Source organism: Arachis ipaensis, chromosome B8 (genome assembly GCF_059453495.1).
Source record: "Arachis ipaensis isolate K30076 ecotype BB chromosome B8, ASM5945349v1, whole genome shotgun sequence".
Classification (NCBI taxonomy): Eukaryota; Viridiplantae; Streptophyta; class Magnoliopsida; order Fabales; family Fabaceae; genus Arachis; species Arachis ipaensis.
In genome coordinates, this window is record NC_142443.1 from 134,365,117 (window position 1) to 134,379,131 (window position 14,015).

At 39.8% G+C, this 14,015-nt stretch overlaps 2 protein-coding genes across 2 annotated transcripts; both read left to right on the plus strand.

Annotated features, from left to right (window-relative positions):
* Nucleotides 1–1,061: 1,061 nt before the first annotated feature.
* DCAF1 (DDB1-CUL4 associated factor 1) lies at nt 1,062–9,767 on the plus strand. Its single transcript, XM_016314419.3, has 14 exons — nt 1,062–1,709; nt 1,902–1,983; nt 2,106–2,222; nt 2,303–2,481; nt 2,699–3,554; nt 3,646–3,743; nt 3,879–4,302; nt 4,377–4,979; nt 5,062–5,244; nt 5,380–5,943; nt 6,094–6,204; nt 6,708–6,826; nt 6,953–8,525; nt 8,869–9,767. Exons 1-14 carry the CDS (start codon nt 1,459–1,461, stop codon nt 9,571–9,573), a joined length of 5,865 nt encoding a protein of 1,954 aa, XP_016169905.1. The 5' UTR covers nt 1,062–1,458; the 3' UTR covers nt 9,574–9,767.
* A 2,411-nt stretch (nt 9,768–12,178) lies between these two features.
* On the plus strand, nt 12,179–13,741 carry LOC110266093 (uncharacterized). Its single transcript, XM_021109959.2, has 2 exons — nt 12,179–12,784; nt 13,154–13,741. Exons 1-2 carry the CDS (start codon nt 12,179–12,181, stop codon nt 13,739–13,741), a joined length of 1,194 nt encoding a protein of 397 aa, XP_020965618.1.
* The last annotated feature ends 274 nt before the right edge of the window (nt 13,742–14,015 follow it).

A 14,015-nucleotide genomic window follows, 5' to 3' on the forward strand; every position in this document is an offset into this window, starting at 1 on the left:
CATATAATCATGTATTCTATACAAATGACTAATTTAGTAATTGACTTTTTATGTACAAATAATATAATTACATAGTTATTCTAACAAAAAGCTAAATTTTGTTCTTCTAATTATAAGTTACTGTAATGTAACATTAAAATTTAGTAGCTAAATTAGTTTTATAGTTTATCAAATTAGTTTCTTAAAGTTAACATTAACTGGTCAATTTACAAAAATACTAATTACATTTACAATTCAAAATTAAAAAACTAGTTTGCTCAATTTAAAAACTAAAAAAATTAATTTAATTATCGCATAAAAAAACTAATAGACTAATTTAATTATTATCTCGTATGTATGAAAAAAACCACATTTTTTTTTTCATTGCCCATCCCCCGAAGAACAAGCATCCACTGATTCCACTCTTAACAAAAAACCCACTCAACGTACAACACTCTTTTTTTGGGTAGAGTGAGAGATACGGGATTTTGTAACACCATAGAGAGCGCACTTTCAGTATCAGGGTGTGGTTCAAAAACTCTAACTCTTACAACAATCTTGGTCACTGATTTTGATTTTGGATCCTATGTGTTTTTGGACAAGGATTTTGGCTATCTTAATTCGAAAATAGATTTTCTCAATTTCTTTTTTCAATTATTGGTAAAGCTTCATATTTTATCTTACATTTATTTTAAGTGGGACAAAAAAATATTAAATTATAAAAAATCATATTTTATCAAACAATTAAAAAAAAAATTGGAGAGAATTACTATAGAAATCCTAAGAATTTGAGCAGCAAATGTAAATGTATTAAGTTTTTGAGCAGCAAATAGTCATGATATGGTCCTGTAAGCAGAATATCTATTTTTTGGGAGTTTGTTTGTTTGGTCTTGTGTGTTTTGGGAACTTTGTTCAACCAAATAGAACATCAGCATTATGATATGGGCTTTCAGCGTATGGGCTTCACAAGTTCAGTGGTGGACCAGTAGTTGTTGGGCCTATTAGGGTAGGGTTCAGAACCGGGCGGGTTATATCGCGAAGCTTCCGACCCATCTATCATCATGCTCTTGGTGGTATCGTGCACTTTCTCACTTCCTCTATTTCCTTCTCCGTTTATACCAATTTATGCTCTTTTTTCTTTCTTTCTTTCTTCCTTGCTTCTTCTTCTTCTCCTGCTGTAACTCCCCAACAACACAAAAACCTCAATAACACAAACCACACCCTATCTCTCCCTTTATATTAACAACACCAGATCACTAATATTAATAATTAATCACCGAGTGGATCAAAAGGTTCCTTCGGAGCAAATAAATTTTCGCACGGGCTGGGGACATGATGAGAGCAGCAAATATGGCTCTGGAATGTGTACCTTATCACCCTAACTACTAGCTCTAGATCAGGAGAGGAAAGAGCCCTCGGTTTTTCTTTTCTTTTTAATTTTTTTATTTGCACTTTTCTACACTCTTTTTGATAAACTCCATGGAGGACCAAGCGAATCAGAACCAAGGCCAAGGTCCTCCACCGCCGCAGCCTCCACCACTTCCGGCGCCGGAATCTGAACCACCGGTGGAGGAGGAGGAAGAGGATGAAGAAGACGATTCCAAGAAAGAGGAGGAGGAACTTGTCGCCAAGGTTAACAGGCTCATGGAGAAGATTATCTCTGCGCCCGATAACCCTAAGCCCGCGGTTCTCCACGCCCTGGCCTCTATCCTCGAAACGCAAGAGTCACGGTGTGTTTTGGCTCTTTTCTTTCTTTCGTTCGTTCGTTCGTTATTGTTATTGTTTAAAATTCGCGGCGGTTTTCAGTGTATTCGTTGTGTTTAGGTTTTCATAGAAAATATGAATTCAATTGTGTTTTTATTGTACCTGTATATGATCATTGATGCTAATGTGCCGTTGATGATTTATATTTTGGAATGTAGATACATGGAAGAGAATGGTTATTCTTCTTCAAGTAATGCCCGTGCTGCCCATAACATTGGGCGCCTTGGGAGCTTAATTCGGGTATTTTCACCTAAATGGTCTTTTTTTAAAAAATCTCTTTGATGGAGCTTTTAATGGAGTTAAGCTTTGATGTTAAATGCTAAAATAGAAGTTATCTGATCTGACGTGACCATTGTCCACAGGAAAATGACGAGTTCTTTGAGTTGATATCTTCGAAGTTTCTGGCAGAATCGACGTACTCAACTGCCGTTCAAGCTGCCACTTGTAGACTTCTCTTATGCTGTTCACTGACTTGGATTGTAAGATTTATTTTTCATGCGTAGTCTTTTTTTTTTTCCAATGTATGTTACGCAAGATGTGATAGAGTGTAAATGCGCAGTATCCTCATGTTTTTGACGAACCTGTACTGGACTGCATCAAAGAGTGGGTGCTGGATGATAATGGTAGACTATCTGCTGAAGAGCAAAATCTGAAGCATAACTCAGGGAGAAGGGATGCCTCAGATTCTGAAATGTTGAAAACCTATTCAACAGGAGTTCTTGCTGTGTGTTTGGTTAGGTATGTTACTGAATCACTAGGCAATTTCTTAGAGTTTAATCACAAAAATCTGGCTTATTTTACTGTGATGTATTATTATTATTATTATTATTATTATTATTATTATTATTATTATTATTGCATGTAGTTCAAGTGGATGATGCTCCTTATCTTGCTTATCCATGTATGTTTAGTTCTAATTTTCTCAATTTTGCTTATTAATAATGAATGGTCTCAGCGGAGGTCAAGTTGTGGAGGATGTATTGACATCTGGATTGTCAGCTAAGCTCATGCGTTATCTCCGTCTGCGTGTGCTTGGTGAGACAAGTAGCAGCCAGAAAGAAATTACTCATGCAACAGATAGTAGGCATGCATCAGGGAATAGTTCAGTCAGAGTTAGAGATGATGGTCGTGGAAGATTTCGCCAGCTCTTGGAACCTTGTCATTTAGATGATTCACGGATGGTTGATGATAGATCTTTAGATGATGTATCTCTTGAAAGGGGTCTTGATAAAAGCATTAGTGGACAAGAAGATTCCTGGGTTGATGGCGAGCCCCCTGACTTGCTTGGCAAAAATGCTGATATCCGTGAGGCAGATGCTGATGATGAGGATAGATGGCACTGTACAGATATAAGTGATGGAAGGATGAAATATGGCGAGCATGATGACAATTTGAGAGATGATTCTTCGAGAAGGCGCACAAATCGTGGATGGGGAAGATCCAAAGGAAAAGGAAGGGTCAACGAAGGGACTGTAGAAAGTGAAGCCATTGTTTCATCACCTGGTTCTGGTAGTCGACTAGGGCAGGGACGTAGTGTCAGAGATAGGACCATGCAGAGGAATGTCGATGTTAGAAGGGTGCCTGATTCTAAAAAGAATGCTAGGACAACTTCAGATGCTTCTGTTTTGGAAAGAGGGGATAATGATGATTGCTTCAGAGACTGCCGTATTGGAAGTAGAGATATTTCTGATATTGTTCGGAAAGCAATCTGTGCTGCTGAAGCTGAAGCCAGATCTGCCAATGCACCTGATGAAGCTGTTAAAGCAGCTGGTGATGCGGCTGCTGACCTTGTTAAAACCACAGCTTCGGAGGTATGATAATATTTGGATTCAAATGCTAAAACTGTAGTAGTTTATACTTTGCATTCAAATGTTAAAATTGTTGCTTCTAATATTTTTTCAGGAGTTTAAATCCACTAATGATGAGGATGCTGCTGTTTTGGCTGCTTCAAGGGCTGCATCCACTGTTGTTGATGCTGCATCTGCAGTTGAGGTTTCAAGGTATCCTACGCATATTTCATTGTTTTATGTGCATGATCTCGGTGCTTACATGACAACTGCAAGGATAGTAGGATAATACTTTTAGTCATGGTAATTGCCTAATTGGTTATAATGTTCTTCTCTGGTTGGTCGCAGGAGCTCCATTAGTATCAATACTGAAACAGAGAATGTGAGTGGCGCAGAACCGGAAATTGTTGAGGATGTTGAAGAGTACTTCATCCCAGATATCCAATCCCTTGCACAATTGAGGGAAAAGTATTGCATTCAGTGCCTTGAGTTACTTGGAGAATATGTAGAAGTTCTTGGCCCCGTGTTACATGAAAAGGGAGTAGATGTATGTCTTGCTCTTCTGCAGCAAAATTCCAAACATCGGGAGGCATCCAAGGTTGCTTTACTGTTGCCTGATGTCATGAAGCTGATATGTGCTTTGGCTGCTCATAGGAAATTTGCTGCACTATTTGTGGACCGTGGGGGAATGCAAAAGCTGCTAGCTGTCCCTAGAATGGCTCAAACTTACTTCGGCCTATCGTCTTGTCTATTTACCATTGGTTCCCTTCAGGTACTTACTTGTTTAATAGTCATACCTGATGAGTTATAAGCCCAATAACACTATATCAAATCTTGTAATTTCAGGGAATAATGGAAAGGGTTTGTGCTCTTCCGTCAGACGTCGTTTTTCATGTTGTTGAGTTGGCTCTCCAACTCCTGGAGTGCAACCAAGATCAAGCGCGCAAAAATGCGGCATTGTTTTTTGCCGCTGCATTTGTCTTCAGAGCAGTTCTTGATGCTTTTGATTCTCAAGATGGATTACAGAAATTACTTGGTCTTCTAAATGATGCTGCGTCGGTAAGGTCTGGAGTAAATTCTGGAGCCTTGGGCTTATCAAGTGCAGGATCTCTTCGGAATGATCGATCATCTGCAGAAGTGCTGACATCATCTGAGAAGCAGATTGCCTACCACACTTGTGTTGCTTTGCGACAATATTTCAGGGCACATCTCCTTTTATTAGTTGATTCAATTCGCCCAAACAAAAGTAACCGTAGTGCTGCTAGGAACATCCCAAGTGTAAGGGCCGCGTACAAGCCACTTGATATCAGTAATGAGGCCATAGATGCAGTATTCCTACAATTACAAAAAGATCGGAAGCTTGGTCCTGCATTTGTAAGAACTCGCTGGCCAGCTGTGGAGAAATTCTTGGCTTATAGTGGCCATATTACTATGTTGGAATTGTGTCAGGTATGATACCTTCAGTTTGTGCATCAATGGATATTGTAATTATTGTAGTTTATCTATTTATTGTTCATTTGGTTGTTTGTAGGCCCCACCTGTGGAACGATATCTGCATGATTTGCTCCAGTATGCATTGGGTGTTCTGCATATTGTGACTTTGGTACCTAGCAGTCGTAAGATGATTGTAAATGCAACACTAAGCAATAATCGTGTTGGTATAGCAGTGATTTTGGATGCTGCAAATATTGTTAGTAGTCATGTGGATCCGGAGGTAAGTGTCTTACGGTAGCAACTTTAGTGTTTAGTACCCTAATTTTTTGTATAGGAAGTTGTTAGACATTTTTTTGTGCCTGTTCCTCTAGTATATGATATCTCATTTTCCTCAGCATATGCTTCTGCATTTCAGATCATCCAGCCAGCATTAAATGTTTTGGTCAACCTTGTTTGCCCTCCACCTTCAATCAGCAATAAACCTGCTTTGGCTTCACAAAGTCAACAGTCTGCTTCTGCCCAGACCTCAAATGCTCCACCCTTGGAGAGTAGAGACAGGACTGCTGAACGTAATAACCCGGATAGAGTGGCTGCTGTTACCAATCAGACTGATCCTAGAGAAAGGAATGGGGAATCCAGTGCTGTAGATCGAACAACAACAATATCTAGTTCACAAACACTGAATAACACTCCACAAACTCCTGGTTCTGCAACAACCTCAGGATTAGTTGGCGACCGGAGAATCACTCTGGGTGCTGGAGCAGGTTGTGCTGGCCTAGCTGCACAACTAGAACAAGGATATCGTCAAGCAAGAGAAGCTGTTCGTTCTAATAATGGTATAAAGGTTCTTTTGCATCTCCTCCAACCTCGCATATATTCACCACCTGCTGCTCTAGATTGCCTTCGTGCTCTAGCATGTCGAGTCCTACTTGGATTAGCTAGAGATGATACAATTGCACACATATTGACGAAGCTTCAGGTGAGAAACAATCACTGATTTTATTGCCCTTGATAATTCCGCTTAACTTCTACTTGCGAATCTGTTAAATTCTATTCTTATGATGCTTTTAGAAATTTGAAACAAAATATTGTGGAAATTCAAAATCCAAATTTGGTGGCTGTGTCCTAGGTTGGGAAAAAGCTTTCAGAGCTAATTCGCGATTCAGGCAGCCAGACAACTGGAACAGAGCAGGGCAGGTGGCAAGCTGAACTTTCCCAGGCTGCAATTGAGTTGATCGGGGTGAGCGTCTCCACTTTTTTGTTCAGGAGCTAAGTTGTGTTTGCTTCAATATTTTTCTTGTGCAATTGTTTTCATAAAAAAGTTTTCTCTCTTTTTTTCTTTTTTCAGTTTGTCTTTTTGCTGCAACTAATCCGATTATTTACCCCTTTTTTTACTTTTTTGGTATTGGGTTTTGATTGTTGTCAAGGAGAGTGTGTGTGAATTTGCTTTTCTATTTGTGGTCTTGAAAGATATTTGAACCATGCTGCTAGCTAGTCAGCTAGTCTCAGTTTTGAAATTTTAAACTCTTACTGCAAACTTGCCATAAATTAAGAAAGCTTATTGTGTCAAAGTCTTTATCACACATTTTAGGCGAAAAAAACTCAGTAGGTTATAGACATTCTAGGTTTTATGGGCATTAGAATTCAGAACTCATGCTTAACAAAGATATATCCATATATATATCTTCACTTCTAAGAGGCTGGAACTGAAATACTGACATTTATATTGAAATTTATTTGTAGATTGTGACTAATTCAGGGCGTGCAAGTACATTAGCTGCTACTGATGCAGCTACTCCTACCTTGAGGCGCATAGAAAGAGCAGCTATAGCTGCTGCTACTCCTATTACATACCATTCAAGGTATTTTTTTTTTTTCAGTTGATCATTCAGAATTTTGCAAGACTACTTTATCCCTCTTTCCCTCCTCTCCTCCTGCGTGTCCCTTTGTGACCCTTCTGATGTCACTGATATGTTTTTCTTATGCAGGGAACTTTTGCTCCTAATTCATGAACACCTGCAGGCATCTGGATTGTCACAAGCTGCTTCTACGTTGCTTAAAGAGGCTCAATTGACTCCCTTACCATCATTGGCTGCTCCATCTTCTCTTGCACAACAGCCAACAACACCAGAAGTTTCCTCAACATCAATTCAGTGGCCATCTGGCCGGGCCCCTTCTGGATTTCTCAGTAATAAATTAAAAGCTAATGGAAGGGATGAGGATGTCAGCTTGAAAATTGATTCTTTCTCTGCAAAGAAAAAATCATTGACCTTTTCATCATCTTTTGGTTCACATTCAAAACGTCACCTTGCTGATTCACAGCAGCCCCCATCCAGAAAATGGTTAAGTGCTGGGAAGGAATCTTCAGATACTAGTATTCTAGAGATGGCATCTGAATCCTCAGGGAAACATAACATTGATACTGGATCTCACTGTAAGACTCCAGTGAACATGCCAACAAAGCGCAAGCTTTCTGATTTAAAGGATATAGGAATGTTCTCATCATCTGCCAAGCGGTTAAATGTTGGGGACCAAGGACTTCGCTCTCCTATTTTTTCAAGTTCAATACGGAAAACTACTCAGCATGCTGATTTTGCCGGGCTTTCTACACCAATTTCTAACCTAAGAAGTACAGCTGACAATGGGGATGAGAACCAATACAGTATTTCAAATCCAAGTCAGATGATGCCATCCTCCCAAGTGTTAAATGATCTTCAGCCCAACAACCCAGAACGAGTTACCCTTGATTCTCTAGTGGTTCAATATTTAAAGCATCAGCATCGCCAATGCCCAGCTCCTATTACCACTCTTCCTCCACTCTCTCTTCTTCATCCTCATGTTTGTCCTGAGCCAAAGCGAAGCTTAGACGCGCCTTCTAATGTGACTGCTCGGCTTGGTACACGTGAATTTAAACTTGCATATGGAGGAGTGCATGGGAATCGCAAGGATAGGCAATTTGTTTACAGCAGGTTTAGGCCATGGCGCACTTGTAGGGATGATGCTGGTGCCTTGTTAACATGCATTACCTTCCTTGAGGACTCTTCTCATATTGCTGTTGGGAGCCACAATGGGGAGCTAAAATTGTTCGACTCTAACAACAACAACGTGGTGGAGAGCTACACCGGTCACCAGTCTCCTTTGACGCTTGTTCAGTCTTTTGTTTCTGGTGAGACGCAGCTGTTGCTTTCATCAAGCTCCCAAGATGTTAGGCTGTGGGATGCAGCATCAATTTTGACTGGTCCTACCCATTCATTTGATGGATGCAAGGCTGCCAGGTTTAGCAATTCTGGGAATGTCTTTGCAGCCTTGTCAACTGAATCTACGCGGCGGGAAATCCTCCTGTATGATATCCAAACTTGTCAGCTAGAATCGAAGTTGACAGATACATTTGCAACTTCTACTGGGCGTGGTCATGTGTATTCTTTAATCCACTTTAGCCCCTCTGACTCAATGCTGCTTTGGAATGGTGTCCTGTGGGACCGGCGGGTTTCTGGCCCTGTTCATCGTTTTGATCAGTTCACAGACTATGGAGGTGGAGGCTTTCATCCTGCTGGTAATGAGGTATGCAATCTTTTATCCGTCTTAAGCTAAAGTCCTAATTTTGTTGGAAGATTATCTGAAGATGACTAAAAGTGGTAAGATAGTTATATAGAAGGTATACGTAATCTCTATGGGAGGGATGAATTGATAAAGGATTAACTCAACTTCTAATGTGCATCCATAATGTATAGATTGTGGGGGCGGTTTATCAAATTCTGCCCAGTTATTTAGATGGTTGAGCTCAACACCAAGAAATGATTCTGTAGTTTGTTATTATTATTATTTGTTAAATTTACTTATATTTTATTATTTCTTCAAGTGTGTTTATGACCTTTCATTTATTGGGGAAAAAATGTTTAACCAGGTAATTATAAACTCAGAAGTCTGGGATCTGCGCAAGTTCAGGCTACTACGTAGTGTTCCTTCATTAGATCAAACATCAATAACATTCAATGCACGTGGTGATGTAATGTATGCAATCTTGAGGAGAAATCTTGAAGATGTGATGTCAGCAGTCCACACACGTCGTGTCAAGCATCCTCTTTTTGCTGCATTCCGAACAGTTGATGCAATTAATTATTCTGACATAGCTACTATACCTGTGGATCGCTGTGTCCTTGATTTTGCAACTGAGTCAACAGATTCATTTGTTGGGTTGATTACTATGGATGATCAAGATGAGATGTATGCATCGGCTAGAGTCTATGAAATTGGTCGCCGGAGACCAACTGATGATGATTCTGATCCCGATGATGCAGAAAGTGAGGAGGAAGATGAGGATGACGACGATGATGATGGTGATGTAGATCCACTGTTAGGCCCTGGTTTCCGTGGTGAGAGCGATAGTGATCCTGATGACATGAGCAATGATGAAGATGATGATAGTATAAGTGAACTTGATGATGATGAAGATGGTGACTTTATGTTGGATGATGTCGAGTTTGACGGAGGACCTGGGATATTGGAGATTTTGACGGAGGGGGAAGAGGAGGATGATGAAGACAGTGAAGTACTCGAATCCTTAAGTAGCGATGAAGAGGATTATGTGGGTAATGGCTTTGGTTATTAACTGTTAATCAAAGAGGCTGTAATTATTATTTCTTTCTTTTCATTATATTCATTTTTGGCCGAAAGGTTTTTCTTTTTATAATTTTTGCCTCAATTTTTCTGAGATCTCTTTCAAATGATGTCTCCTTCGAATTGATCACTATAGTTATTATTATAACAGAAAGGTCAAGAAGCGTAATTGTACATGTTTCAAAACAACATTTTTCCCCCTTAAGAACAACGTGGCTTCTTTTTTTTAGTCCTAATGTTTGAAACAGACATGTCCTTCCCGGAAGGATGTAATATTGAGAGGGAGAAAAATAAAGTAGTACTTCATAATACTAAATTAAGAGAGTTAAGTTTTAATGTAGTCTTTGAAGTTGCACTCGAGTTTTATAGTCTGAACTTAAAAATTATTCATATTCATCTCTGAAGTTGTACTTCGGGATTTAAACTTGTCCTTCCGGCAATTTCTGGCCATCTGGCGCTACCGAAAAGCTGAGCTGGCAGGCTTCGTGACACGTGAGCATTATAGAAACGATGCCGTTTTTGCTGTGGCGCCAAAATGACATGAAACGATGTCGTTTCATGCCGAAAATCTCCCCCCCTCAACGTTACACTAACATATTGTCTCCCTCCTCGCAAGACACAAAACAAACACAACACAAAGTGAGGTTTCTTCTTCTCCGATACAGTCACCAATGGCGCATGTGCGATTGCATTAACCGCACCGATTTCAGTCGAAAATTTAGGTTCTGGAGCATTGCTGTTGTCATCTTCTTCATACACAGAGTTGGGAAGGCTAGTTTCTCTGAAACAGGTAAGCCAAAAATGAAAAAAATATGTGGTTTCTCTGTTTTTTGATATTGTTATTTTAATATTCACAAAAGTTCAGGTCTTTTTTTTATTGTAAGTTATGGGTATGAACACTTCTGTTTTGTGCTCTGTGCTAGAGTTTGATTAGAACTGGGTTTCTTAGTGGTTTGGCCAACAAAATTATAGACTGGGAATGTTTCTTGTGTTTTGATGATATGGAAATTTGTTCTTTATGTGTTAGGGGTTTACTGCAGTTAGTTATGGAGTTTCCAAATTGTTAATGTGTTTCAGGACAATGACTCTGATCAATGAATTTTTTTTTTTTAAATTGCAGATGGGTGATCCATTGATTACTATCATATTTCACCATGGAGGGTTGTTTATCACAGAGACTGATGGAAGTATGTTTTACAACGGTGGAGAGATTATCCGAGACTATCACAAGAAAATTGGGTATGACAAGGTTAGCCAAACTTGGTGGCTGGTGCCTAATAGGTCTTTGCAAACTGGTTTAAGAGCAATAACAGATGATAAGGAGCTCATGGAGATGTGTTACCTGGCTCAGGAGAACAAGGGAGTTATTCATGTGTACTATGAACATGGAGTATCTGAACCTGTGTATATTGAGGAAGTAGAACCAGTGGCATCTAAAAGCAAGGAGCTGATGCTGATACCAACCATTTTTTCCACCCCAAAATCCACCACCAATGCCACAACCGAACCAATTCCACAACCGAACCAATTCCCACCACAACATCATGCACTCCAACTTCTGAACCAAAAAAGCCTACCGATACAACAAAACCAAAGGAGCCACCTTCTTCAGTTTCTGCTGGTAATCGAAACATACCAGAAAAAATTCCCCCCAACCCACTGCAAGTCTTGGATCTAAGCTCAATCCACCACCAAAAACAATGGCCCAACCTAGTAAAACCAAACCCAAAATTTCACAAAAAAAATGGCCCAACTCACTGCAATTTCTAAACCTTGGTCCAAAGGGAAAGAAACCAAGAAGGCTATACCAAAGAGAGGCTGTAAGAATGTAAAAATAGCAGCAGCATATGGAAGGAGGCCACTGACAAGAGCTGGTACTACTGGAAATATTGCAAGAACAATTTGTAAGGAAAAACAGCCAAAAACAGCCTTTGTTGCTTTGTCTAGCTCAGATGAATCCTCAGACAGCCATGACAGTGATGATAGTGCAGAGGATGAACCATATAGGCCTGGTGGTGATGAGGTGTCCAGTGAAGAAGACTTGCCTCTGGATAGATCAGCAACAAAGACTAATGTGAAACTGAGAACTAGGACAGAAAACTTACATAACTAAAGAAGGCTATTATGGTTGAAGATGATGGTCCTGTTTGTGCAGGCTCAGATTCTGAGGATGATGAAATAATTTTTGGACCGATTTCTAAGTTTGGATCATCAGTTGCTCCTTATCATGATGTGCAGGATGAAGCTTATAATGATTCTGATGGTGGAGAACTGGAGACTCATGGCACTCGGAAGAAATGAAGACTTCTTCGAACTCTGAGGATGAGTTGGAGGAAGTTGATTCAGATGACGTCTTCCTTGCATTCAAAGAAGGAGGGAGGTTTGGAGAGCTTAGGCTTGAGGTTGGAATGACATTCACTACGAAGATGGAGTTCAAAGAGGCTGTGCGTGAATATTGTATACAATAGGGTAGAAGGATTTGGTTTAAGAAGAATGATAACGTGAGGATGAGAGCTGTGTGTAAGGATGAGAGCTGTGGCTAGCTTGTGTATGCTTCTAACAATACTGAGAACAATTGCTGACAGATCAAGACGTTCATGGATGATCACACCTATGCAAGAGAGACCAAAAACAGACTAGCTAATAAGAAGTGGCTAGCCTGCAAATTGGTGAAGAAACTAAGAAAATATCCGAATCTGAGACACTTCGAGGCTGCACAATATTTTAAGACAAAATGTGATTTAGATCTAAACAAGTCTTCACTGACCAGGGCCTTAGGAGATGCTAGATCTATTGTGTACGATGATGCTGCTGCCCAATATGGCATGGTGAGGGATTATGGGCTGACACTGCTGAAGAGCAATCCAGGCTCCACTGTCACAGTTGGTGTTATACCTCAACCCAACCCTGATGATAATCCAATATTTGAGAAGATGTATGTTTGTTTGGAGGGATGTAAAAAAGGATTTCTGGCTGGTTGCAAACCCCTGATAGGCTTGGATGGAGCTTTTCTAAAGACTCGGCATGGTGGTCAGATCCTGTCTGCCATTGGCCAAGATGCAAACAACCATATATATGTGATTGCCTATGCAATTGTCCCTGTTGAGAACACTAAGAACTGGAGATGGTTCTTGGAATTACTTCATCAAGACTTGGGGGATTATAAGAAGAACAAGCTGTGTTTTATCTCAGATATACAGAAGGTATGCAATATTTGTTGTCTTTATTGGTTGTTACTTATTAGTTATTACTTATTAAGTGTGAATCTATTGTTACTTATTAGTTGTTACCTATTGGGTGTTCTTCAACATGTTGTTTATAAACTGGGCTGCTATTTATATATGATGAATTATTCCTGGGCTGATGGTGGTTATACATGCTGCATAATGTCCTGTTTGTATGTAACAGTGCTGTTTAGGGACTAGTCTGATGTCACTTGCATAAGTTTAAGGACTAGTCTGATGTCTCTTGCATAAGTTTAAGGACTAGTTTGATGTCACTTATAAAAGTGTAGGGACTATTTTGGTGCTCGAAAACAAGTGTCTGACACATTTTTTTTATATCTCAAACAGGACCTTATAAATGCAGTTAAGGAGGTTTTTCCAGATGTTCATCACAGATTCTGTGTTTGGCATTTGTGGAAGAACTTCAATAAGCAATGGAAGGATCTCCAGCTTAGAGGGCTACTATGGGATTGTGCAAGGTGTACTAGCCAAGATGGATTCCTTGAAATCATCAAAAGGATTGAGAAGGTTAATAAGGAAGCCTGTGAGTATTTGAACAAGTGGCCTAGAGACTCTTGGAGCCGGGCATTCTTCAGTAATGCACCTAAAATAGACAACATCTGCAACAATGTCTGTGAAGTCTTCAACTCTAGGATCAAAGATGCTAGAGCTAAGCCTATTATCACACTCTTGGAAGAAGTCAGGATGTATGCAATGAGGTCGATAGCTAGGAACAAGGTGAAGCTTAATTCAAACACTGAAATTCTACCTCCTATACAGCGCAGCAGGTTAGAAAAGATACGGAAGGAATCAAAAGTTGGGTCCCGATGTGGTCTGGTGACCCAGACTATGAGAAGTTCGAAGTTCATAGCTGGTCAACCAACATGGTTGTGGAATTGGGAAAGAGGCTCTACACATGTGGTTTCTGGCAATTGAGTGGTAATTTTTTTTAAATTCATTGTTTTAATCTTATTATCATTATCAGCCTTTGTTGTTGGCTTACTGTTGTTGTCTTTGTTGTTGTGTGAATTGTAAGACCCTAATTAGCCTAAGCCTTACCTCGCGTCGTAAAGCAAATGTTAATCAAAAGTTACGATAGTTCTAAGCTCATACATATAATATACAGAAAGAATTAGTACAATCTAGAATCCCGATGAAGGATATAGCTCAAAAACAAGATTTGAAAAGCGCAAAACGTACTAACAGAGCT

Excerpts from the sequence above, each read along its gene's own strand:
- DCAF1 (XM_016314419.3), top strand. The coding sequence starts at position 1,459 with ATGGAGGACCAAGCGAATCAGAACCAAGGCCAAGGTCCTCCACCGCCG. Across the intron at positions 3,744-3,878 it reads TCTGCAGTTGAGGTTTCAAG|GAGCTCCATTAGTATCAATA; the intron begins GTATCCTACGCA and ends GGTTGGTCGCAG. Across the intron at positions 4,980-5,061 it reads CTATGTTGGAATTGTGTCAG|GCCCCACCTGTGGAACGATA; the intron begins GTATGATACCTT and ends GGTTGTTTGTAG.
- LOC110266093 (XM_021109959.2), top strand. The coding sequence starts at position 12,179 with ATGGATGATCACACCTATGCAAGAGAGACCAAAAACAGACTAGCTAAT. Across the intron at positions 12,785-13,153 it reads TTATCTCAGATATACAGAAG|GACCTTATAAATGCAGTTAA; the intron begins GTATGCAATATT and ends TATCTCAAACAG.